The sequence below is a fragment of the Hibiscus syriacus genome, unplaced genomic scaffold, assembly GCF_006381635.1.
Source record: "Hibiscus syriacus cultivar Baekdansim isolate YM2019G1 unplaced genomic scaffold, ASM638163v2 tig00110480_pilon, whole genome shotgun sequence".
NCBI lineage: Eukaryota > Viridiplantae > Streptophyta > Magnoliopsida > Malvales > Malvaceae > Hibiscus > Hibiscus syriacus.
Genome location: NW_024062756.1, coordinates 145,426 through 171,583, shown reverse-complemented (window position 1 = coordinate 171,583; position 26,158 = coordinate 145,426). Strand labels below are relative to the sequence as shown.

At 31.7% G+C, this 26,158-nt stretch overlaps 3 protein-coding genes and 1 pseudogene across 3 annotated transcripts in view; all 4 read right to left on the bottom strand.

The window, feature by feature from the left end:
• Positions 1–1,495: 1,495 nt before the first annotated feature.
• On the bottom strand, positions 1,496–6,312 carry LOC120128439 (annotated as a pseudogene).
• A 6,532-nt stretch (positions 6,313–12,844) lies between these two features.
• Positions 12,845–14,252, bottom strand: LOC120128396 (protein STRICTOSIDINE SYNTHASE-LIKE 10-like). Its single transcript, XM_039146075.1, has 3 exons — positions 14,235–14,252; positions 13,423–13,850; positions 12,845–13,340 (listed from the first exon to the last, which is right to left on the bottom strand). The coding sequence occupies exons 1-3, from the start codon at positions 14,250–14,252 to the stop codon at positions 12,845–12,847; spliced, it is 942 nt and encodes a 313-aa protein (XP_039002006.1).
• Positions 14,253–15,310: 1,058 nt separating this feature from the next.
• On the bottom strand, positions 15,311–16,186 carry LOC120128443. Its single transcript, XM_039146118.1, has 2 exons — positions 15,477–16,186; positions 15,311–15,425 (listed from the first exon to the last, which is right to left on the bottom strand). Exons 1-2 carry the CDS (start codon positions 16,088–16,090, stop codon positions 15,410–15,412), a joined length of 630 nt encoding a protein of 209 aa, XP_039002049.1. The 5' UTR covers positions 16,091–16,186; the 3' UTR covers positions 15,311–15,409.
• A 110-nt stretch (positions 16,187–16,296) lies between these two features.
• LOC120128441 (endo-1,3;1,4-beta-D-glucanase-like) overlaps positions 16,297–26,158 on the bottom strand; it is a 26,536-nt gene continuing 16,674 nt past the window's right edge. The window contains exons 2-9 of the mRNA XM_039146117.1: positions 19,853–20,048; positions 18,981–19,002; positions 18,151–18,277; positions 17,961–18,051; positions 17,698–17,787; positions 17,187–17,284; positions 16,524–16,708; positions 16,297–16,489 (exon numbers count right to left, since the gene is read on the bottom strand). Of these exons, the coding sequence (XP_039002048.1) occupies positions 16,568–16,708; positions 17,187–17,284; positions 17,698–17,787; positions 17,961–18,051; positions 18,151–18,277; positions 18,981–19,002; positions 19,853–20,000 (717 nt within the window). The 5' untranslated portion in view covers positions 20,001–20,048 and the 3' untranslated portion in view covers positions 16,297–16,489; positions 16,524–16,567. The remainder of the gene's footprint in view (positions 16,490–16,523; positions 16,709–17,186; positions 17,285–17,697; positions 17,788–17,960; positions 18,052–18,150; positions 18,278–18,980; positions 19,003–19,852; positions 20,049–26,158) is intronic.

Below are 26,158 nucleotides of genomic sequence, written 5' to 3'. Positions count from 1 at the left end.
AATTACGAGTGAGCAAATTGTTCAATTTTTAAACAAATAAGGTCTTTAGAACTGAATAAATCATGAAATTTAAAGGACTTATAGTTTAATTTTGCTAATTTTAAAATTGAATAGTCTTAAAGACTAATTAAACCATAAAAATTGAAGATCAAAACATAATTTAATTTTAAAATTGAAAGGGTCTTAAAAATAATTAAACTAGTAAATTTTGAGAGGGACAAAGACTTAATTATAATGATTTCAAAAATGTTAGTGCCCTAAAATAATTAAATCATCAAAGTTAGAGGAGCAATTGCCCCTCCCACATACAATGTAAATTCATTCCTCAATACTACCTTATAATATCCTAGACAAATAAAAAAATGCTTTCATTTTTTTCCAATAAATTAATTGTGTTTATCCTTAATGATATGTTATTTTACATATTCTAGAAACGATGTCCTGATTAAAACGTAGATAAGATATTGTCTTAATTAATACATATCTTGTTTTGGCCAATTTTCTTAAATAGTTTTTTTTTTTAAAAAAAAATTGGTTCATTCAGTTTTGGTAGTTTATTCATTAAATTAACAATTTTGAAAATTCAAACCAAATAAACCGATCAAATTAAATAAACATTCTTAGATAAATAAATCACCAATACATGTTTAATTAAATAACCATTCTTAAATAAATAAATCACCTATACATATTTAATTAATTAAAGTAAAATATAAAATTTGAAATCCATATATGAAACAACACAATCCAATATAAATACTTGATGACGTTCCAGCTCAGTTGGTAGAGCACAAGATTCTTAACCTTGAGGTCGTGGTATTGAGTCTTATGGAGGGCATTTCATAATTCGGAGGTCTTCTACGGAAGCTGCTCTCAACCTGGTGTTGGGGGCCAGCTTATTATCTTACCTCCTCCTTACCCCATTACATATGGAAACAAGGGACGACTATTTTATATTTTATAAATAAATCTTGAAAAGAGAAAAATATCAATTTTTTTTATAAATAAATATCTCATTCGTTCTACATGAATAAAGTCAAATCGATTTACTCAAATTTAATAATTTATTTGATTTATTCTATTACTAATATATAAAAACCGAACCAACCGAATGCAAAAAACAGTAAAAAGCTATATTGCTGAATATAGTAATGTATAATAAGAACATTAATACATGTTTTGAACTTATAAAGTGAACTAAGTAGTAAAAAGAATGATTGTTCTTCTGAAAAATCCCGAGATCGAATAATTGTATTTGTTGGGTATATATACATAGTTAATAATTAAGAAAGATTTTAAATTGATACTACTATATAATTATTTCAGAAGACTATATATATATTCTGTCTGATCAATGAATATCTCAATTTTCTTTAAAATATAATTATAATATCAATCATAATAACTTAAGCAAATGTAATGATTTCAAATCCAGAAGGAGCATTCATCCAAGTTTTGCAGTCAACAATGGGAGAAGAACAGCCCAAAACAAAGATTACACATGAAGCATATATTAAATATGTAGCTTCTGTTTGTATATGTTCCCCCTTCTTTATATATACAAGCTTCTAAAAGGGGAAAACTTCAATGGTAATTCATGGCGGAGAACTGAATTGCAGTTCACTTACGCCTTACTTGTAAACGAGAAAAACAAAGAAAGGGTGACAAATACCTTCGTCGAATACCTATTCGGAATGCATCGAAGCAGAAAAAATCTCCGTGAGCTGCTTATCCTGCTGTTTTCTCAGATACCTCTGAGCCGTCACATTGACGATCTTGACAAAGAAGTTCATAAGCATAAGCCACACAATGGTGTTCCATATCGACGTAAACGAAAAATCCCACTTACCCTGCAGCGGCAATCATAGAACAGATTTGACTTACTAGGCTGGTCGACTAAAACTCGGGATTAAAATGGATAGATTTGTTGAACTGGCTTATGGGAAGTACCTTAATGATTGAAGTTACAGGAGGCGGGGTAGCCAAGTACTTCTCTTTGACTGAATGAAGTTTTGCTGTGAGTGTGGACAAGAAAGAACCGAATTCGGGTATGAGGCTGAGCACCCAGATCAATTCATTCTCTATCCAGTCCAGGAGTTGATTGTTACAGACAGAGATAATAAATACCGTCTACAAAAAAGGAATCCATAGATACGTCTAAGAAGCTTGCGAAATATGAATCAAGAAAATCAAGCTTCATTAAGAGACAGAAAAGTAGAGAATTCATCTTTGTCCTGTAGAAGTCGATTCCACCAAAAGAGTTGAGGCATATTGAACAATGCCAATATCGACAGAAAAACAATGAATGCAAAGAGAGAGCATCTCAATTGAAGCTCGCTTGTATGTAAAATGCAACGAGAACATCACAATTTACAAACCTGTATGTGAGTTTTAATGATTGCCTTTCCAATCAATGTAGCAAGAAAGAAGGTCCAGAACGGAATCCCAAATTGTCCACACATGATGCCAGCAAGGTCGAATAAAGGATTTGGGATCTGAACATGATTCAGTTCATCATCAGCAGGCATACATAACAAATCAATCAAAACGGGCACAAATGGAATTTACAATCCGCAGTAAAACTTATATGATCTTCAAAATAAAATAAAATAAATAACAAGGGATGGTGGTCAAACACGATTCAAGTTTCTCTATCTTGCTAACACAACATAATACCGCATTTCATAAATTGACGTGGAAATTTGCACATTAAATTTATCTTAGCAACACATTTCTAGCTTGATAATTTTACTGGATTGATATATATGAAATCCTAAACAAGGATTTTATCTGAACAAAATGTATCAGAACATTGTTAATGCCAGTGTGGTTGAAGGTCTAGCTGTGCATTTGTTCACGTGCATGTAGACAATAAAATAGAGATAACAGTCGGACAACCAAATATGCACTAAAAATAAAACATCTTATGCTGCATCCATATTTCAAATTATTCAGATTGATGTCCAACAAATGAAAAGGAATCAGAACTGACCGAGGCGAGCACGAAAATGGTGAAGAAGTTCATCTGTTGAGAGTGGGATAACAGCCAGCGCTCAATCTGTCGCAGGCGGGTAGCTATGACTCCATTATCCTCACTTGAGGAAGAATCCAATTCTTCCAAGGCATCAATTCTACTGCCAGATACACTAGCTGGATACAGCAGAAGATCAACAAAAGTTGGTTATTCTAAGTTCTAACAGTATGGAGTGCTAGTAGGAAATCCAAACATAAGTCTTTGACAACCACCGAACCAAGAATTAGACAAAGAACAACCAAGGGCATGGAGAAAATGATAAAAATAACATTTTTTTTAAAAAAGTTGTTGGTGATTCTTGGTGGTTCAAGACGTGGGAAAAAGGAGGGTTTTGTCGGTGATGTGTGGTTCACCCCTTCAGGCTTGGCCAGAGAGCTACTGATTGGCAAGGGTCTAGGTGAGAACCACCACCCCACCCACCATCTGAACCACCGAAAACCACCACCCAAATTGTTGTACATCAACAAACATAGCTCGAGCAAATTCAATTAATAAACAACATTTAAAACCTTCAAGTTATTAATCAAACTAAAATGAAACCCATTTTCAAAGAGCATTACAAAAGGCGGAAACAAAGGATGGGATTCATAATATCTTGAGATAATGGGATCAAGGAGCTCCTTTGCACTGTCAGTACCATACAATGTTAAGTTGCATAGTTAGCATTATATCACTTTTTTTTTGATAGAAAGCATTATATCACTTATCAAACCCAATGCAAAAAAGATTGGGGCATCTTCCAGAAATGCCCTCATCAGCATAAACAGATTCTTCTACCAAATCTCGTTATTGTGATAAGGTATATAGAGTAAAGATGGGGCACACACCTGCCCTTGAGATAAAGTAAGGAGGAAGCTCTCCAAGTGCAGTCCCAAGACCCCATAAGATAGCCTCCATCTGCACCTGGGGCAATATGCTGCTAATAGGAACCCTTGATCCATGTGATGATGAAAATAATGGGGGCCCAAACTCTCCGCAGGGTTTATCCAACCATGAAGGACCTCTCTTCAACTGTATCGTATCATATGGAGCACTCTTCAGGTCTATTCGTCCACATTGCATTGCTTTTATGGTAAATAAGGCAATATGAGGACCCAAATAAAGGACAAAAGTGTGCAGACCAGATCCTGGAATAAGAAAGGTGAATTAGAAAAGTACATGAATCTGACCTATTTCTTCTGGTGTTCACGAAATTTCCTTTTGTATCAAAGCAGTATAAAAAAAGCAGATCAGATTTCAGAAAAATTCCTAGGCATATATTAAGTGTGAATAGCAGCAACCAGATAAATGGATTTCCTCCATTTCATCCCGGCAAAATGTTTAAAACACAGCCGTACATCTTATACAACAATCATTAAAGTGCTATCTAATACTCACATTATCCCAGTTTGCTAGTTTTGCAACTACATTTGGTAGAAACAGATAAAAAACAACCTGAGCCACTTTAAAATTTAGAAACAGCAATAATTAGAAAGAAACCTATCTACAAGACCAGAACTATGCTTCAATGCAGAAGAAATTACATATTTCCACTATTTGACATCTGCATAAGTCAGCCAGTGTTGCAAGATAGAGCTTAAATAATCTACAAAGCATGCTGGTATAATAGCAACAAATTATTCTTTAAGCACACTCCTCCAAACAACACAAAAGATTTTCTGAAAGCAATGTACTTACCAAGACCAATTGAAGATGCAACGCCAAGTACAATCCACCATAATCCAAATCGGAAATACTGAGAAACTTACTCAACATGCTGATGAAAATATAATCAAGACATCAGGTGTTAATTATTGTTTCCATTAATATGATTACAATAAATAATGAGAAATAAGAATGAAAAAAAATACTTCAACTAAATATCAAACCGAAACTTACATATAAAACAAAACGTTTCAAATTAAATAACCATTAAGAGATAGTAAGAACCGGTACGACCCCACCCCCTCCCCTAACCCTCAGGCTGAAAGGAAAAGAAAACAACTACTATAAAAAAAATAGAAAAAAGGTCTAGTTTTTGTCTATTACTTGAGAGATAACAATAATAACAATAGTTTAGCTGTAAATTTATTTTGTAGCTATCTATACGAGGGTTACATATAGAATTTTAATCCTAGCCCTTGATTTAAATACTAATGTAACTACTAACTAATAATCCTAGCCATCTATCTTTATATTTAATAGTTAATAAATAATACAAATAAAAATAATAATAAAATCTCCTGCACCACATTTGCATCTCTCAATTCCATAGCAAAATGTAGCAGATAATACAGAGCAGTCACTCTAGACAAATAAAAATTTTTCCAACAGCATAAAGAAGTACAATGCAGATCAAAAGAAACCCATGACAAAGAACAATGGATATAGTAGGATAACATGCAAATATGATTACCTTCTCATGAGGACCCTCAACAGTCACAAGCAAAATTCCAAGAACAGCTATTAGAGTGCTTGAGAGCATAAGCCAACCACCCTTTGCCAAAAGATACGATACCGATCGCGTGAAATATTGAATGATAGCCAGAACGAAAAGCTTTAATGTTTTGAAGGGCTGTGTTGCCAATGTTAAATTTTCTAACTCCACCCGATGTCTCTCACGCATATCTGCAAAATTTAACAAGTGTGTCAGCTACGGGTCTTGAAAACTCCAGTGACTTGACATTTTCTCTTTATACAGAACATCAAAACAAAGCTGATATTATCCAAGCATGTCTTCATAAAAGAAACATCAATATCCTCCTCTAGTTCACTAATCTATGATGCAGAAAGTATCCAATTGATAATTGCCTTTTGTGCCTTCAAACACAAAATCTACTTTATTTTGAAACTTTTTCATACATTCAGCTCATTTTAATCGATCTAAATTCTAACAATTAACTAGCTTATTTTTCAGAGGAACTCGATTAACATAATAGCTGATTTTTACAATAATTGCAACAGTTTCGAGATCTAGCAAACCCAGCTTCATTCAAGTTCGTGAAATAGAATCAAATGAGGGAAAACCCCTCAACGACACAAAAAAGATAAAATAAATCGAAACAAAATTCAAATTTTCAGGGGGAAAAATAAAAGAAAACTTGCCTTCGATCGACGATTCCATTTGTTGAGCAGAAGAAGTCGAGCCTTTGCCTGAACCCATCTCCAAACTTACATACTACGATTCAACATGTTTTTTTCAATTTCCTCAATAAATTTGAAACTTTTCGTCACTGTCTAACGCTTTTTCGGTGATGAGAAAAGCTATGATTCTGGCGGCTGTAATCGTATAATTGGGAAAGGAGCCAATTTCTTTTTCTTTTCAATTACCAATGATAAATAACAAAGAATCATCATTCGTGAAGTAAAAGTGCATATCTCTAGGTAAGAAGAGGAAGAAGAAATCAAAAGCTGTTTTTGTGTGCGTATCTCTTCTGCAATTTAATCAGAACGCACTTAGAATTTATTATAATTTGATCCATTTTCATATACCGAAAGTTACAGACCAAATTATGCAATTAGTCCATATATTCTACTCATATTGTAGTACTAGTCCTTTTATTTTAATTTTCGTATGTTTAATTTTGGTTAAACTAATAATTAGTCATCTCACTATTATATCTTTTCTAATTTGATCACTGAACAATTTTTTTCAGCAAATTTAGTCACTACGAGAAAATAATTAGTCATCCAATTAATTATAGAAATTTATCAACTTTGAACTTAAACAGATTTGTTACATATTGTATTTAAACGTATATTATAAAAATTTCATCATAAAACTTGAACTGACTACCAGTACCTAAATATAACGAATACTAGCCAGTTGGGCCTTGATATCTTCCTGTAACTTCTCCATGTCAGAATTTAGCTGGTTGACAACACCTCTCTGGGGAGAAAAGTCAAATAATTAAGAGTTTTTTAAAAAGGATTCAGAACAGTAATTGGGACAATGAAATGACTTTAAAGTGCCTTCCATAATGTCATAAAATAAGCTAGAATGAAGATGCACCATGAACTAATAAACAAACATATCATGACCATGACATGTAAGTGATGCTGCTAATCTAATGTCTGGAAGCACACCTGTTGATTATAACTATCTGTCAAAGATGAATTTTCAGCAGCCAAAGATTCTGATAATGCACGTGAATCCTCAAGAGCTCGTTGCAGTGAAAACTTTTCCCGAGTCAAATCTTCAATATGCTGCAGAATAATAAAAAAATTAATAAAGCCAAAACAACTTACAGAAAAAAGTCAATAAACAAAACCATTTTGACAAACAACGTATGAAAAACAATAGTTTTCACAAGGCTAATATAATTCATTAATAAGAGATTAATTTTGTGGACAAATAAATTCACAAGGGTAATAAAACTTAAAATAAAATGAGATTTACTTAAATACCAGCAAAATTAAAAACCTGAAATTCTAAATATAATTCATTAAAATAATTTACAAAATCTAAAAATCCTAAATTCTAAAATACCTAAATTATAAATAAATATAAAAGATCTAATTAAACATTCAAAACACTAACATAAGGTTTCGTCACAGAATCGATATACAATTTCCCTTTAAACTCTTTACTTCACTGATCGTGTTAAAAGTAATTGTACCGTTACCATCCAAACGCTTCAAAACCCTAACTTCTTTATTAAATTTTACTGCAATCGGATCTAAAATATCATTTGGAGCCCTTCCTAATCTTCCAGTGTTCAAGGCTACCCAAAGTTCACTGTTTTTATTTCTCTTTATATTATCCGGAACCCTATGAAGTTGAACAAATACTCCGGGAGCATTACTTTTCATGTTTGCTTCACTCCCGAGATTAAACTTTAAAATCCGCATTCTTGTTGATTCAGCTACTAAGATGAACAAACTGTTTGCACTCAAAGCTACTCCATTCGGAAAAACTAAACCAATCATATAACACATATACCTTTCTTGTATATGGATCATATTTTAAGAGCCTTCCTGTTCTATACCAAGGAATCAACATCCCTACACAACCACAAACACATAAATAATTATATCTACATGTGAATATACTGAAATTGATGACTAAAGATATATATATATATAAAAGATAACATACTTTCTTTGAAAAAGATAACACTGGAGATTAAACTTCAGAACTCGCATCATTATTGATTCAGCTACTAAAATGAAAGTATTGTTTGCACTAAACCATCAAATAATATATATTTATTGTATATGGATCATATTTTAGGAGCCTTCATGTTCTATAAGTAGACCTTAACAAAGAATCGACGTCCCTAAATAATCACAAACACATAACTAATTATATATACATATAAATGTAATGAAATTGATAATTAAAGATAGAGAAAAAAATAGCATATCTTCTTTGAAAAATAGTGCTACTATCAATGAAATATATTTTTTCAGTCTTAGTATCAATATCAATACTATTTGTAAATCAAAATGAAATTCCTTTGACTGATGTAGTCAATCTTTTAGCTATGCCAATATACGATCTATCGACGAATAAACCATTGTCAGGCCCGTAGTTGAGCCTGGGCAGGAGGGACACATGCCGAGAGCCCAAAATTTAGAAGTCCACTAATAATTAAAATGGGTGAATTACTTATTTAGTCATTTGTTTATTGCTTCATTTTTATTTTGATCATTAAATCATTATTATTTTTTAAAATCATACGAAACATTACATTTTGTTTTTGTTTTGGCCTCATAGTTAGAAAATTGACAAAGATGATGAAGTGATATTTTGTTATTTTTTTTTATTTTTTACGTAATTATTCTTTTATTATCTTTTTACAAGATGAAGATGGCTAAAATCAAACATCGATCCTCTTAGAAGAATGTCATATTTGTTTTATGAGAGTAGCTAGATGTTTAATAAAAATTTTTAATGTTTTTTATTTGAAATTTTATGTATTTATTAGATAATTTGTTAAGCGTAATAAATAATACAATTTACAAATAAAATAATTTATTTGTGCTTACTCTTGCAATTAATTTTTCAATATTTGTTGAAGCTAATATGATTGCTGAATTTGATATTTAGGAAGAAGCTGCACAAATGGATGTCCATTGTTTCCATATGTAATGGGATAAGGGGGAGGTAAGATAGTAGGCTGCCCCCAACACCAGGTTAAGAGCAGCTTCCGTAGAAGACCTCCGAATTATGAAATGCCCTCCTTGGGACTCGATCCCACGACCTCAAGGTTAAGAACCTTGTGCTCTACCAACTGAGCTAGATAGTCATCTCAAATGGCTACGTCTGGTGGAACTCATGACTAGATCAGGTATTTTTCTATACTTCAGATTCCAATTATGTGAGGCAACGATAGTTGCTTTATTCGTATTTTGCAGCCAACAAGTTCAAGAGAAAAATCTATAATTTATTATTTCATTTTGTCCATTTAACAGTCTAATAAGAAAAATATATAATAAAATATTTTTATGAAATATTTAATATTGTTGTATCCTCGAGATCTGAATTAAAAACTTTGATTAAACTGAAACAAAAATTATTAAAAATAGTAAAAAAATATTTACTTAAATACTAAGATAGCTAAAAAACTGAAATTCTAAAATTAATACATTGATATAATTTTAAAAAAAATCTAAAAATCCTAAATTTCAAAGTACCTAAATTCTAATAGTATAAAAAAATATTCGATTAAACATCCAGAACGCTAACGTAAGGTTTTGTAACAGATCCGATGTATAATTTGCTTTTAAACTCTTTAACTTCACTGATTGAGTTGAAAGCAATTGCACCATTCCCATCCAAACGCTTCAAAACTTCAGCTTCTTGGTTAAATTTTATTGATTCCTATCAAATTTAATTATGTATGTTATAATAAATACGAATATATGTATATATATGAAGTGTTCTATCAATTGAAAATGAGAAACAAATCTTTGTGATACTTGATAAGTAGATAATGTTTGAAGGTCTACGTGGTACATTAGTCTTTGGGTTTGTGTTTGGTGTGAGTGTTTTGATCATATTTGGAGAGGTGTGTGTTTTCTATTGCTACAAGTACTTCGATATGGTTGCAGTGTACAAAATTAATTTCTCAATGTTCTATAATGGAAAAATTATTTTTCGATAATTATTTTGGTATTTTAAATTTTTAAAATTGAGATTGATTTTATTATATAAATAGGATTAAAGTATAAACAACCTTGAAATTAGTTTAATTAGGACTCACTCATACATACTTTTTGCACTTATAACAATGAAAAACTTTCATCCCTATTTATAGAATTTATTGATCATTAGATTGTGGATACATGTCAACATCTTAGTTATACTGACCTTACAAGTATCTAGATTATTCTAGATTTTAGTGACCAAAAATACCCCTAATGTTTGATAAAATAGTTACTTTGGTCCTTATTATTTTTTGGAGCACTTTAGCCCCTAAAGTTTTATTTTTGGGCAAAATGACCACTAGTTAGATGAAAATCATTAGTTGATTAACAATCAACACTTTTCACTAACGTGTTAATTCCTATTTGCCCAAAGTGATGACATATAACACTTCACGTGTTCAAAGAAACGATGTGTCACACATCATGTGTACACAAGTGGTGATGTGGCATATATCATGCGTGCATAAGTGATGGCATGACAAGTGTCATGTCTATGTAAGCAATTACGTGACATATATTATGTCATCGCTTTGGACACATAAGACTTATCATGTCAGTAAAAATGACATATTCAAAAATTTAAAAATGAGATCCAAAATTTAAAAATTCATTTTCTTTAACAAAATGGATATGTAAATTTCCTCTTTTTTTCTCCTTTTCTTAATATATTGAACTAAATCTAATAATTTATCTAAAATAATAGATATGTACTTGGTCCCCTAGGGGCCAACTGCATTCATCCCTTGTTAACAACAAACATTTATCATTAGTTAACTAACAGTTCCAATCCAATCGGAGTATTTTGTCCTAAAATAAAATATTAAGAGATAAAGTGCTTCAAAAAACGAACGAGTCAAAATGACTTTTATAAAATGTTAATGACAAATTTTAGTTATTATGTCTAAATATTATAAATATCTAGATTTTTATGAATATTTCTAGACATGATTATTAATATTATATTGATAATAAATATCAAGATAATTATTATGAATTATCTAGAAAGAAATAAAATGATGATTTTTTAACATTTTTATTACTTTTTAATGATTCATATTTGTTTGATGTATAGGATCAAATTTCATCCGGACAGGTCTCACCCCCCATGGAAAGTGAAGCATTGGTTGTGAAGGACTTGGAGCATAACGAAGGGACTAATGTCACCGACAACCTTGTTAAAGATTCAAACTCTGGTCCAGCCCCTACCAATATTGCTATATTCTTCATGAGTCTTGCCTTAGGCTACTAAAAAAATATTCAAGTTCTATTTCATCTAAAGCATACAGTGGCTCTAGGCGAGATTCGGTATGATATTGATCGATGTTATGCTTGCTCTTTGTCCTTAATATCATCTACATTTGCATATAGTTGTGAAGATTGTCAATTTAACCTCCATCCTATATGTGCTAAAAACTTAAAGCGATCCTTGAAATGTAAGTCCTATTTAGATTACTTATTATTTCGGGACAGATTATCAGTTACTCTATGTAAACTCGAATCCATCATGAGAAACATATTTTGCTTGTTGTAAATGTGAAAAAAAAAATTGTAAAGGATAGTTCTTTCACCGTTGTTTGAAATGTTCTACCAATTTTAAATGGGAAACAGATCTTTGTGATGCTTGATAAGTCGACAATGTCTGAAGGTCTGCGTGGCACATTAAGTCTATGTGCATGTGTTTGCTGCTAGTGTTTCAATCATATTTGGAGAGGGGTGTATTTTCTTTTGCTGCAAGTACTTCAATCATATTAGCCTGAGTTCTTTCGCTAGGACATACTTCCAGATAGTTGCAGTGTATAGGCAGGATTGATGAAGCCATAGTGCAAGGACTCTTCTTTAGATTGAGCCTACCTTGGCGCCAAGTTGAAGAAATTCCAGAGTGCGATGAATATGTCACGCAATCCGGTAGATATTCTATCATTTTGATAATCATCAAGCACGAGTGTCCGAGGCTCCCCTATCGACGTCAATGGGGTACTTGAAGTGGAAAAGGCAAATCAAGTTGATAAGCATGGAGGTATCACCGTGGCATTGATTCGGTCCATAAGCAAATTGGTGCTCCCGATGAGCATCTTTCAATTAACACGGAAAATATTATTGGAAATTGTCTTATTTGCATGTGTTTGGGTTGCATCAATCTTTGTTGAAGCTAATACGATTTCTCCTCTGCTTCAAGATGGTGAATTTGATATTAAGGGAGAAGCTGCACAAGCCATCTCAAATGGCTACCTCTGGTGGAACTCATGACCAGATCAGGTATTTTTCTATACTTCAGATTCCAATTATGTGAGACAACGATAGCTGCTTTATTCGTATTTTGCAGCCAACAAGTTGTTCAAGAGAAAAATCTGTAATTTATTTTCTAGTTTTGTCCGTTTAACAGTCTAATAAGAAATTAATTCTATCAAGACAAGTAGGTTCACAAAATATATAATAAAATACTTTTATGAAATATTTAATATTGTTGTATCCTCAAGATATCGAACTAAACACGTTGCTTAAACTGAGACAAAAATTATTAAAAAAATAATAAAACAATATTTACTTAAATACTAAGATAATTAAAAAACTGAAATTCTAAAATTAATACATTGATATAATTTTTAAAAAAAATATAAAAATCTTAAATTTCAAAGTACCTAAATTCTAATACTATAAAAGATAAAAAAAAATATTCGATTAAACATCCAGAATGCTAACATAAGGTTTTGTAACAGATCCGATGTACAATTTGCTTTTAAACTCTTTAACTTCACTGATTGAGTTGAAAGCAATTGCACCATTCCCGTCCAAACGCTTCAAAACTTTAGCTTCTTGGTTAAATTTTATTGCAATCGGATCTGGAATATCATTTGGAGCTGTTCCTGATCTTCCTGTATTAAGGGCTACCCAGAATTCACCATTTTCGTTTCTCTTTATATTATCTGGAACCCTAGGTAGTTCAGCGAATACTTCAGGAGCATTGCTTTCTATTTTTTCTTCACCTCCGAGGTTAAACTTCAGAATCCGCATTCTTGTTGATTCGGCCACTAAAACAAAAGATCTGTTCATACTCAGAGCCACTCCATTCGGAAAAACTAAGCCATCATATAATACATACACCTTTCTTGTATATGGATCATATTTTAGGAGTCTTCCAGTTCTATCAGTTGACCTTAACAAAGAATCAACATCCCTACAAAATCACAAACACACAAATAACTATATAATTATATGTATATATCAGTATAATAAAATTAATAATAAAGATAACGTACCTTCTTTGAAAGATAATACTGCTATCAGTGAAATAGATCATCCCAGTATTTATATCGATATCAATCCCGTTTGTGAATCTAAACGGAATTCCTTCGGCTGAGATAGCCAATCTTTTAGCTACGCCACCGTATGGTCCAACGACCGATAAACCAAAGTAGGCATCAGCTATATATAAACGACATGTTTCGGTGTTGAACTTTAAACCTAATGGTCTCCCACATAAGGGTTCAAGATTGGAATTTGTCGATCCATCACACAAACTCCTTTTCCTAAATGGTGAACTGATAGCAAATTCCGTCCACCCAAATTTCGATCCTTTCCATTTTAGGACTCTTCCATCCGAAATACCAACATAAGGACCTTCGCCCTTACAATCAAATGCAATGCTTTCAGGACCGGTGCCTTGCGTTATGTTTATCTGATGATACTTTTCGGTGGTAAAATCAGCATTGGATTGTAAGATGTGAACAAAGAATAATAAAATATAAAAAAACTTGAATGAACCAAATTTCATCATCATTGATTGAAAAAAAAAACAACCGTAAAAATTATAAGAATCAACTTCTATGGAATTTGATTATTTATGATACGATAAACACAATATATATAGTAGTTGATTTAGAAAAAATCAAATCAATTTCAAGTCAAATCAAACCACTGTTAATTAAAATTTCGATTGGAAGTAAATTTGTTATTAAAAAAACTTAATATAAAAGATGGAGTTGCATTTTGTTTATAATATTGCACCTGTAATCGAACTATTATTATTATTATTATTATTATTATTATTGAAGAAATTATTATTTAATACACCTTTAACTTTAGCCATGTCTTAATTTAACAATTATCATGTATAATTTTATTTACTTTGTTTTATAAGATAAACAAGTCTTGTTTGGGATAAATTATAGATATATCAATTAAGATTAACACAATATTTAATTATACTATATATTTAATTGAATTTTTTTTGAACAGAATCAAAATTGCTATTTGATATAATAAAACGATAAAATAAAAGAAAAATGATTGTTTAATTTTAATTCATCTTTTAATTTAATCATGACATTACCCTTCAACCTTCTCAATATATCTACAGTGCCGGGAAATTTATTATTAAAATAATTAACAAAATAGAATCTTTTTAGTATTCAAACACCTTTGCAATTTGTTAGTTTTATTTATTTCTCTAGCGAACTCAATCTTCGATTCAACTATCGACATTTTTCTCGAATTTATAATTTCAAAAACATTTTTATAATTTTTTAAAAAATTATAATTTTATATTTTTTAAAAATTATTTAAAATACAATTATTGTTTAAAATATAAAAAATACTAAAATAAAATTTTGGTACAACTTATGAACCGAATGAAATATTATCTATTAATTTAATATGTCATCTCCTCGACAACAATTAATAACATGGTGTTCGTTTTAGAACAAAATCAAAAGTTTAATATTTATTTTATAATTTTTAAAAACTTAGTGACTAAAAACTCATCTTAACATGATTTAATTATCATAGTTACGTAAATAAAGTTAAATTAATTATTGTGATTTGTGAGAGAATGAAAAATGATGTCAACCATTCCTATTTAAGTTTCGTGATTATCTCTTTTTACAAAATTATCTCTAAGATGGAAATCTAAATATTTTTTTAGGCTTTTAATAATATAATATATTTTATCATTACATTCAATACTTATTGATAAACGATCCTCCTCTTTAATCGATAAAAATTTATTTTTTCTATAACCTTTATAAAGATTAATTCTTTAAAGTAATATTGTTGGAAAATAGATTATAAATTTTGAAAATAATAATTAATAAATATAGAAGATATCGGATATATATATATATATATATATATATATATATATATATATAATCGTATTTAACTAGTATTACTTATTGTACAAAAGGATGAAAAGTTGAAAACTAAAACAAAAAGATGGTATGGTGAAATGGGTTGACTTGCACCAACTTACAGGTTTGACTCACTCTTGCACTTCTGGCTTTGGAGCTTGAGGGCTAAAACGGCAATGGTGAACTGGCATTCGGATGTAACAACCGCATGCTTCTTGAAAACCTTCAGGAACGTAACTCTGCCCGGAATCCGTGTTCGAGTATCCACGACCAGTTCGCCGTTCAATACATCGTCGATCAAAGCTGTTATATTAGACGCCATCTCATCAACCTGGAGTACAAGCCTGCTGGAAAACGTAGCGGAGCTCCTAGCCGGTATGTCACCCGGCGGGATGTCAGCCTCCCCAAACTGATCACCTCGATACAAAAGGAAACTCTTTCCCGGACCATGCTTGAAGCTGGCATGGTTCGGATTTTCAACAAGGAATTGGAGATTCAGCGTGATGTTCAGTTGAATATTAACAACAGGGAACGAGATGCGAGGAGAGACTCCATCGAGTGCTGCTGAAATGAGCTTGGTTCTAGGCTGCTTGGCTTTGAAGACGGTAAAGGCGAGGATGAGAACGATGATGGATGACAGCAAAAGGCATCCGAGAAGCACGCTGGCAACAGTTAGACACCGGCTTTTGTAGGCTTTTCGCCTCTGTTTCGTCACGGACACTTGTTCGTATCCTTCCATCGTTGTTCTGATTTTGGTGGAAAAGAAAGGGTCCAAGTACGGTAAAGTACCGAGATTCATGACATTAATATGCAAGTAGTTGGATGGTAATTAGCTAACAGTTGGGAAGAGAGGGCTTTAAATGTCTGAAGCCGACAGCTGAGAGTTTCTTAAGCAGAGTAATACTTGTGGGCTTGTGGCATTACACTATGTTAGGTCAATTCAGTATTCGATTTTCTCTATTGTTTCGCTCATCGAGTGTGGGATCATTTAATGCACGGTCCGAGTTTTCAACCAAACAATCTTCTCCGCTATCCTTGGAATTTATAACAGAGACCTTAACGTCGAACCACATAACAGAAATTTCAATGCATTGGCTAAATGGTACAGCATACACAACAAATCTGTTCAAACTTTTCGAAAATACTACAGCGTTCATCATACGTGATCAGGCACAATGCATTAAAATTCACTCTTATTCGACCGAAACATAACCATTTTGTAAACATAATCCTAGACGATGAGCGTAAACTCCATCATCATCATCAGATATTTTCCTCACTTGACGTATTTGGTGAACCACTCCAGCATATCTTTATGAGCTTCGTTAGCGCAGGACACAACTATTGGATCATTGACATCGTACCTGACCGTCCATCCATGAGAACATTTAGGAAATATCTTCACAAAGTTATCGACCTGCAAGAAAAAGATATTGTTTTGTAAGAAAGAGAATTCAACATTTCGGGAAGAACAGTTTAGCTGCGGATCTAAAGGGAGACAAACAAAAACTCTGGTGTATATATATAGTTAAAAAAACTCAAATCCTATCTAAAATAAATAAATTGTCAGGTGAAGCATATAATATGGTATATGAATCGCAATTGAATACAAAAGATACACAATGTGGGGTGGGGCTTTCAACACCTAATCTTGTCTTTTCTAACTAAATTCTTAGGCTCGATATTTTTTTAATAGTTTAAGGTGATTACAAAATAATATTTGTTCATAATTTTCATAATCTATTAATACACACTCTACAAACGTAGCTGCTCGAACCCTAGTTTTATAGGGAGAACAACATTCCTGTTACCATTGAGGCCACTCAATGAGTAGGCTCGTTCAGTAAGGATAACAGACGGACAATAATATGAAACCAGTCATTAGGCCTTCTTACCTTGTTGGCTTTTAAGATTTCCTCGAACTGTTTTATAAGTTCCGGGGGAGACCTTTGGTCAATCTCAGCTCCCAATATCGCAATAGGCACCTTCACACCTACGAAGGATAACACAAAAAAAGTATGAGAATTGGTGAAAAATCTCCATTAAAGAATCATCTAAGAACTTCAACCAAACCCAAAATTTCATTTTTTGCAAAAGCATCATCAAAAACAGTTTCATGCTACCGATTATGGAAAAAGAACTATTTTACAGCATGGAAGACGCCTAGTTTTCTCATCTCTAAACTGTTGCATGATTTTGAAAGGACACTTTTAGAAGGTGCTCAGGTAACAATGCCCTCCTGAAAATAAACTGAATCCTAATGTAAAAAACATTCTCCGAGAGTTCAACCGGCAGTTTTGCCCCAAAGCTCAGGAGACCTCACCTTGAAGTCGATAGATCCAAACCAATTTGCAATTAAACGATCATATCATAACTGAAATATTAATATATTTATATATATCTTACCCTTGATATCATCCACTGTCACAAAGGAAGGATGTAACATCACAGCTGCTTGGATAAGGGCAACCTTTGACAGTTCAACCACAGCTTTAGCTGAGGTAATCAAAAGACTTGGTATTAGCCATCTAGTAAGTGATCAAAGAATTAAATGAAAAGATAATATATTGGAGCAATAAGTGGTGCAGACTGCAGAGCATGCTTGTGTAAACACGGTAAATATACTGTTATGAAACCACTTGAAGTATAGTGAAAAAATGAAAACTCACCACCCCAACAGAACCCAGCAGATCCAATTGATGAAACCCCTTTACTTTTCAAAGCATCAATTATTAGCTTTGCATCCTCGAAACCTTTAACCTAAACAAGCAATTGAATGCATAAGGGCATAAAATTTCAAATGTGATGCATCATTCAGCATTAGATACTTCTGTAGTTAGAAAAAAAAGGGCCACTAACCGGTTCATGATCCTTTAGCCAAGCAGCTATTGGTCTATCAGGCTTGTCACTGTCGTAGGGTTCTCCATAAAAGAAGTCGGGAACCACCACATAGAACCCAGCAGATGCAACCTTGTCTGCAAGCTTTCTATACAATCAAAAGCAGCTGAAATTAGGTTCAAGGTGTTGGTACACTTCAACTCAAGAAGCTAGATAGAACAAACCGCAAATTATAAGATAAAGCAAGGGTATAGCATTTGCAGTCATTCTGGATTATGTACAATAGTGTTGTCCATGGTGCAAGGCACACTCTAGGCGCTAGAATCCTTATATTGCCCAAGTTGTAAGAAGCAAAAAGGGAAAAAAGCATTTGCTCAAGTGAAGTAAGACGCTATATATATGTGCATGTTTTTGTATGTGTGTATTTATATCTGAAATAAGCCGGAGAATATAATAAGTTAATAAACTCTAAAAAAGTGGTATAGTTTGTTCTACAAAACATGTAAAATCTGATTTGGGGAGTTTTAGTTATATTCAGGAAGACATATTCAACAATAGTTGCTTTTGAGATTTAGGCTTATTTGATACTTGTTTTATATATGAGGTGTGTTTTAAGTGGTTCATTCCTTTCGCGCTTCGCTTATTATGCTAGGCGGCGCAAGCCCCATTACTAGCTTTTAATTTGAAATAAAAATTTCTAATCTCAATATGTGTGTGTATAACTGTATATGACAGTACGAGGCTTGAAAAATAACATCTTCATTATTCAGAGTAAAAACTCGACTTGCCAGTAGTAATAGGAGAGATAATAAAGGCAAAAATCATTGTCACAATAGCACAACTAGTCTTACCTCAAGTTTGGAGCCTCATATCCTGCAGAGCCATGAGAAGAACAGCGAAATTAGCTGATGATAAAAAAAACAATGGCAATGACTATCATCATCCTGGATAAAACAACTATATATACTTCATGGAACAGAGATAAACAATTGCATAAACAAATGCTCAATGAAAGCAAATAAATAGTAAAGAAAATTCTATCCATAGCCGGCTCATGGGGGGATAAGCATGAGCTCCAGCTCACAGCCCCATCTTCCACCTTCACAAAATAATGAAAATAATGTGTTTGACAATATTGTAAGTTAGTAGCTGCCCCTTATTGTTTTAGTTGTATTTAAAATGTTTTCTTAACAAAACAATGAAAATAATGTGTCTCGCTGAGCTTAGTTATGTTTCTATGGTTTATTAATAAAATATTAAAATAAATGTTCAAACTAATGGAATATGCTTTCCTTCTATAGTTCATCTTTTATGAGTTTTCGCTCATGACTCCGAGGATGTCCGAGACGGTTCTGATTATATCGTAGATGTAGTATGCTTATATATATCCATAATCAATACAAACCCCAGATATAATATGTTCAAAAACATCCATAATCAATACAAAATTCTGATTGCCCCAACATCCTTCTGATCTAGTTTCAAATCGAATGTTTCTTAAAATACATAAAACCCAGATATAATATGTTAAAAAATTTATGCAAAAGAATTGCATAACACGGGTGAAAACAAAAGAACTCGAAGCTCTTCGATTCCTAAACAGACCCATTTCCTAATAAATTTCACACAAAACCCAATCACAAAATCCACCTTAAAGACTGAAGCAGAATACTGAAGAGAGGCAAACAAAAAGAAAAAAGTTAAGGGCTTGTGTATAAAGTACCGTAAATATCAGAGACAAGAAGAATAGCACGCTTGGATTGGAGGGATCCAGAGACATAAGTGTTGAAGCCAGCAAGGTTCTCGACGTGACCAGCTCCGCTTGCAGCGTCCAGTGTTGGTGGGTTTGAACAGCACTGAGGGCCTGACATGGTTCTTTTTCTCTTCTCCTTTTAAGTAAAGCAAAAGCTTTTCACTTGCTTTGATTGAAAGCACGGTATAAATAGAACAACACCAAGAAGTTCAAAGTAGATACGGGAGATTTCCAGGGGAAAATGAAAAATCTGGGCTTTTGCCAATGGGGACCTGGATTTTGGGTAGGTAGTGGATAAAGATAACAAGATGAAAGTTGGGGTGGGTAGAAATTATATAAAAATATTTTTAAAATGTTAAAAAATAAAATTCTTTTTAGATATTTTATATTTTTAAATATTTTCTGACATAAAAATAATTTTATGACTTGATTTAAGAAAAATTCAAATTATCTCTTCAATTTAAAAAAAACACATATTTTAAAAAAAAACTCATTTTTAAAAAAAAATACTCTTAAATTTCATAAAACTCCAAAATATTTGTTCAATTCCGTGGTCGACTACCATCATCTTATGTGATCACCCATCATCCTCCGATCACTCATTAATTGTGATGGATGTGTGTATTAGGATTTAGAGATTTAAGGTTTGAATTTAGAGATTTGAGGTTTAAGATTACAGGTGACGGTCGACGATAGGTGGATAGACGATGATGGGTGAGTAGACTGCCAATGAGGACGATAGCATAAGGGGTAACTAACAAGTGGGGTTGATGCTTTAGAAATAATGATTTTAGAATTTTTTTGAACTTTTAGATAAATTTTAGGGGTTTCAAGAAAAATAATAATATTTTTTAGTTTTTAATGAAATTTCAAAAGAATCATAAACACACCATATGTCACATTGTGAGTAGTTGACTTTATCTTTTTAACTGTCATGATAGATCAAATACTTAAAATAGTAACGTCGAAAATGTAAACACTTATATTGACCGAAAAATATTTAGATAGGAAAATATATAGTCTGAAAACTTTTTATATTAAGCCTAATTTTATTAGTTATTTCATTCTATTTTAACCATGCCACAAAATAAATTAAGATATATAATAAAATTAATATTAAGAGTTCAAATTTTAATTTTATGAATGAAATAAAATTAATTAGAAATATCATTTTTACAATATTCTTATAATATTTAATTTAGATTAATCAATCAATAAAATATATATAAATAATTAAAAATAAAAATAAAATACCATCACAAAAACAATGACTTTACATTTTTAATTCAAAACTCAAACAAATTTGATAAATACTTTAAATATGAATTTATTTTAGTTCAATTCCTTATTTCACCACAACTGAGTTAAATTTATTTTTTTTATTTTTAATAAAAACGTAATATCAGTTAAATAAAATTCAAATGGAAACCTTTGATTAATTGATATTCTGTTTAAATGTTTGTTAATTTTTGGATTAAAAATTATAACAAATATATATTTTAGATATTAGAATGGGATAAAAAATGATTTAGATACCAAAATAAAAAGAGGTACTTACTTTAAGGGTCAAATTGTGTATTAAGTCTGATTATTTTATTATAAATAGAATAAATTGGATTAAAAGAATTAATCTTCTAATAAATCTTTAATCTAGAATAATAGATCAATAAATAAAAATAAAAATGTGAACCTAACGGCACAGACTTTTAAACGAAGTAGGGTCAGTGGGGATGCATGCGGCATGCCAATTACAAATCATTTGTGGCTCTAAAATTCACAGCGTTATGGAGTAATAAATATCATTGATGTTGATTTGGGACGTGGTTCCGGTCGGATCCTCTGAGGTTATACATGTCGTTTCAGGTTAACTTAATATAGGTTAAATTAGTTCGGATCATTTTTAAGTTGATTTAAAATCATATTTAATTTGGGTTTGAGTCAGGTTAATTTTAATTCGGATCGAGGTCAATTCACATTAAAATGGTTCATGTCTGAATTAGTTAAATACTAAGTTAATTCATGTTCGGATGGACTTCAAATCACAACTCATTCATATTGAGTCACATCATTGATAGATAAAATTCACGCCGGATCTTACCGGGTATGGATTAACTTCAGGTCGGGTCATTTTTTGGATAATTATTTTTTGCATTTCATGAACATCAAATTGTAATTTATAATTGTATATGATTTTGGAGTAAATTAAAAAATATATAAATAATTATGAGTCAATTTTGACAAAAATATAATTTTAAGGACTAATTTGAACGAGCATGAAATTACAAGCTGAAATTTAAATAAATTAAACAACATGCATGGATGAGGGATCAAATTGAAATAATTGTAAAATGTGAAGTTGAAATTAATATAAAAAATGGATTAAATTGCATCTATTTAAAAAGTTGGTGAACAAATATAATTTTAAGGACTAAATTGAAATGACGTTTATTATGTTATTTATAGGGTTTGAAGTAAAATAAAAAAATATAAATAAGTATGGTCCAATTTTAGATACAAATATAATTTTAAGGACTAAATTGAACAAATATGAAATTACAAATTTAAATTTAAATAAATTAAACAACACACAGTCATCAAATCGAAATAATTATAAAATGTGAAGCTGAAATTAATATAAAAATAGGCTGGATTGCATTCATTTTAAAAGTTGGGTAACAAAAGTTTATAGAATTTTAGATATTATAATATAATTTTAAAAACTAAATTGAATAAAAATAAAATTACAAACTGTAATTTTAGTATTTCTAATTACTGGTGTAGGCAGTTGGTTTTGCCTAATAAGGTTATTAGGCAGGTTGAGCAGCTTTGTATGAGATTCTTTTGGAAGGGTGATGACACTCCTGCTAGGGGGGCCAGAGTTAGCTGGCATCAAATGTGCTGGTTAAAATCAGAGGGTGGTTTGGGTTTAAAGAGTCTAGGTTGTTGGAACAAGGTGTGTTGTTTCTTACTGATCAGGAACATCTTAGCAAATACAGAATCACTTTGGGTGGCCTAGATCAAAGAATATGCTCTGAAGGGGACTGTTTTTGGGAGGTTAGTCCCAAGCCTCAACTTAGCTGGATCTTGAGAAAACTTCTTAAGCTCAGTAATGAAGTTGCTGACTTATTTGGCAGTGTAGTGAACTGGAGCATGGTTAAAAGTAAGTGGGTGTGGGAGAAGTTGAGAGACAAGAGGGAGAAGGTAAGATGGGAGCATTTGATCTAGTTCCCCTTACATGTTCCAAGAATGTCAATTGTTGCTTGGATGGCTGTTTTGAATAGGCTCCCAACTAAGGACAAGCTCATCAATATGGGAATGGAGTTGGATGGATGTTGTGATCTCTGTAATTCTGGGTTAGAAGGAAGATATCACCTTTTCAATGACTGTGCTTTTGTTGGAGGAATTTGGAGTAAGGTTCTGTTGGCTTGTAGAATCCCCCACAAGGTTCTGTGTTGGAGTGATACATTGACTTGGCCAGCAACCAATTTTCAGGGGTAAATCCTTGCTAGTCTGTATTTTGAAGCTAGCTTGGATTAGCCTTTTATACTTTGTTTGGGAAGAACGTAACTTCAGGCGTTTTAGAGGGTGTTCTCGGGCAATTGATGATATTTTTGAAAGTATTAGAAGGCCTGTTAGTGCTAGGTTACATGGTTGGAGCATTAACAAGTCTGACAGTGTTAATCTTCGGCTTTGTCTGGAATGGAGCATTGGCTAGTTTGATGGCGACTGTTGAAAATGTTGTGGGCTACCTGGTTGTTCACCTGCAGATGTATATGCAGCCCTAAGGGTGGCTACGCCACGGGAAGCTTGTTTGCTTCCTTGCATTTTGTTGCTCTGCTTTCTTACTTTGTTTATTTTGGTTGATCTGTTTTGGAATGGTTGTCACCTAGGCTGCTAGCAGGGGGTCGATGTTTATTGGTTTTTGGTAATTTGTATGGCTTGTAGCACGTTACTGTTCCTTCTTTTGGGTAATAAAAACCAAATTATCCCAAAAAAATAAACTAAACAATAGGCAACGATCAAATTGACACAATTATAGTATTAATATATATATAATATGTATGATGAATGTTATGTTGCATGTATATATAATATATTCATTATACTTATGCATATAAATAAATGCAATTTAATCTGTTTTTATATTAATTTTAGTTTCACATTTTATAATTATTTCGATTTGATCTTTTCATGTTGTTTAATTTTTTAAAATTTAATTTTTAATTTTATATTTGTTCAATTCAGTCACTAAAATTATATTTGCATCTGAAATTGGTCCATACTTATTTATATTTTTGTAATTTGTTTCAAAGCCTATAAATCACATAATAAACTTCATTTCAATCTAGTCCTTAAAATTATATGTGTTCACCAACTTTTTAAATGGATGCAATTTAGTCCATTTTTATATTATTTTCAACTTCACATTTTATAATTATTTCGATTTGATCCCTCATTTACGTGTGTTGTTTAATTTGTTTAAATTTCAGTTTGTAATTCATGTTTGTTCAAACAAGTCCTTAAAATTATATTTTTATCAAAATTAACTCATAATTATTTATATATATTTTTAATTTACTCCAAATTATATACAAATACAAGTTACAATTTGATGTTCATGAAAGGCAAAAAAAATTAACCCAAAAATGACCCGATCAAAAGTCAATCTGTACCTGATAAGATCCGACTTGAATCTTGTATGTCAATGATGTGGCCGATCTGAACGAGATCTGACCTGAAGTACATCCGAACCTGAATTAATCAGGTATTTAACTTTTTAGACCTTAACCATTTTAACTTGAACTGATATCGATCTGAACTAAAATTAACTCGACCCAAACCTTAACCCAAATTGTATCTGATTTCAAATCAACCTGAAAAATATCTCTAACTGATTTAATCCGGACCCGGTCTGATCCGATTCGAACCATTAAATTGATAAACACAATTTGTCTCCAATTTAACCTGACCTAACGAGATCCGACTAAAACATGAACGATTACATGATCTTACATCCCTAACCACACCAACTTTTAAACGAAGTAGGGTACGAGGGGATGCATGCGGCATGTCATTCTGTTAAGTTATTATTTGTGATTCTAAAGTTCACGGCGTTATGGAGTAATAAATACAATTGATGTTGAATTGTTGATCAAAAGATAAGGTTAAATTAACAATTGGTCACCAAACTTTCATAATATTTTATTTTAGTCACTGAGAAAGGTTTGCAATTAAGCATTTTATTTACTCATGTTAGACACGATCCAAGTGGCATCTGTGGTAAAGGAATTGTTGATATTCCTTGAGGACCTAAGTTCGAGCACCATAGATACTAGGGGTGTGAGCGTACAATGTTGAGAGATTGTGAGTTAGTTATCTTTGAACATATTATTGCCTTGTACTTACTCCAAATTAATAAAATAAAATAAAATTAGTTACTCATGTCAGACTTTGTTTTCATTTTATTCACTATTATTATACTTGGAGGTTGCTTGCTGTTTAAAAGGGTGTTAGGATTCTCTTGTAGCTTAAGGAAATCAAATTGCACTTTAGGTATTGAAACTTTTCGCAAGATATTGATACCATACATTGATAAGAATTATTTTCTCAATTCAAACATTATTTTGGTGTCAATCTTAAAATAGAAGTACTTATTATCAGTTTTTAGGCATTTTAAATGTAAAGTCTTGAGGGGAACGTTGATATTAATGTACCTTCTTTAATTTTGTGCATTTTTAGGTATAGGATACTATTCAATCTTAAAATTTTGGATACCTAAAAATTTGGAGCACTAAATTATGATCCATATTAAATTCGTAAAAATCGGATGTCCTAATTTTTTGATATCCGAATTTTCTAATCAGATATTTGAATATCTATTTCTGAATATAAATTTAAATTTGATAAAATAAATAGATTCAAATTCAATATTTTGTGATTTTATACAATATATTATGCACATCTACTATATATTTTAAGATAAATTCTTAATGTATCATTTTAAAATTTGAAAAATAAATAATTTAAAATTTGACAAAGAAAAAGAAATCAATAATTAATATAAAAGAATATAAAAATATAAAACTCATTTCAATGATTTTGAAATCTGGTGATTGAATTGTAAATAGTGTCATTATTCAATTTGCAAGCAAGGTTTAAGGCGTTGGGATTCCAGGCTGGGGCGTTGGCCGTCGGGGATTTCAGGTTAAGAGCTGACTGGCTGACTGGGATTCTTGGGCTTGGATAAAATCATTTAAGGCTCATTTTTTTATTAAT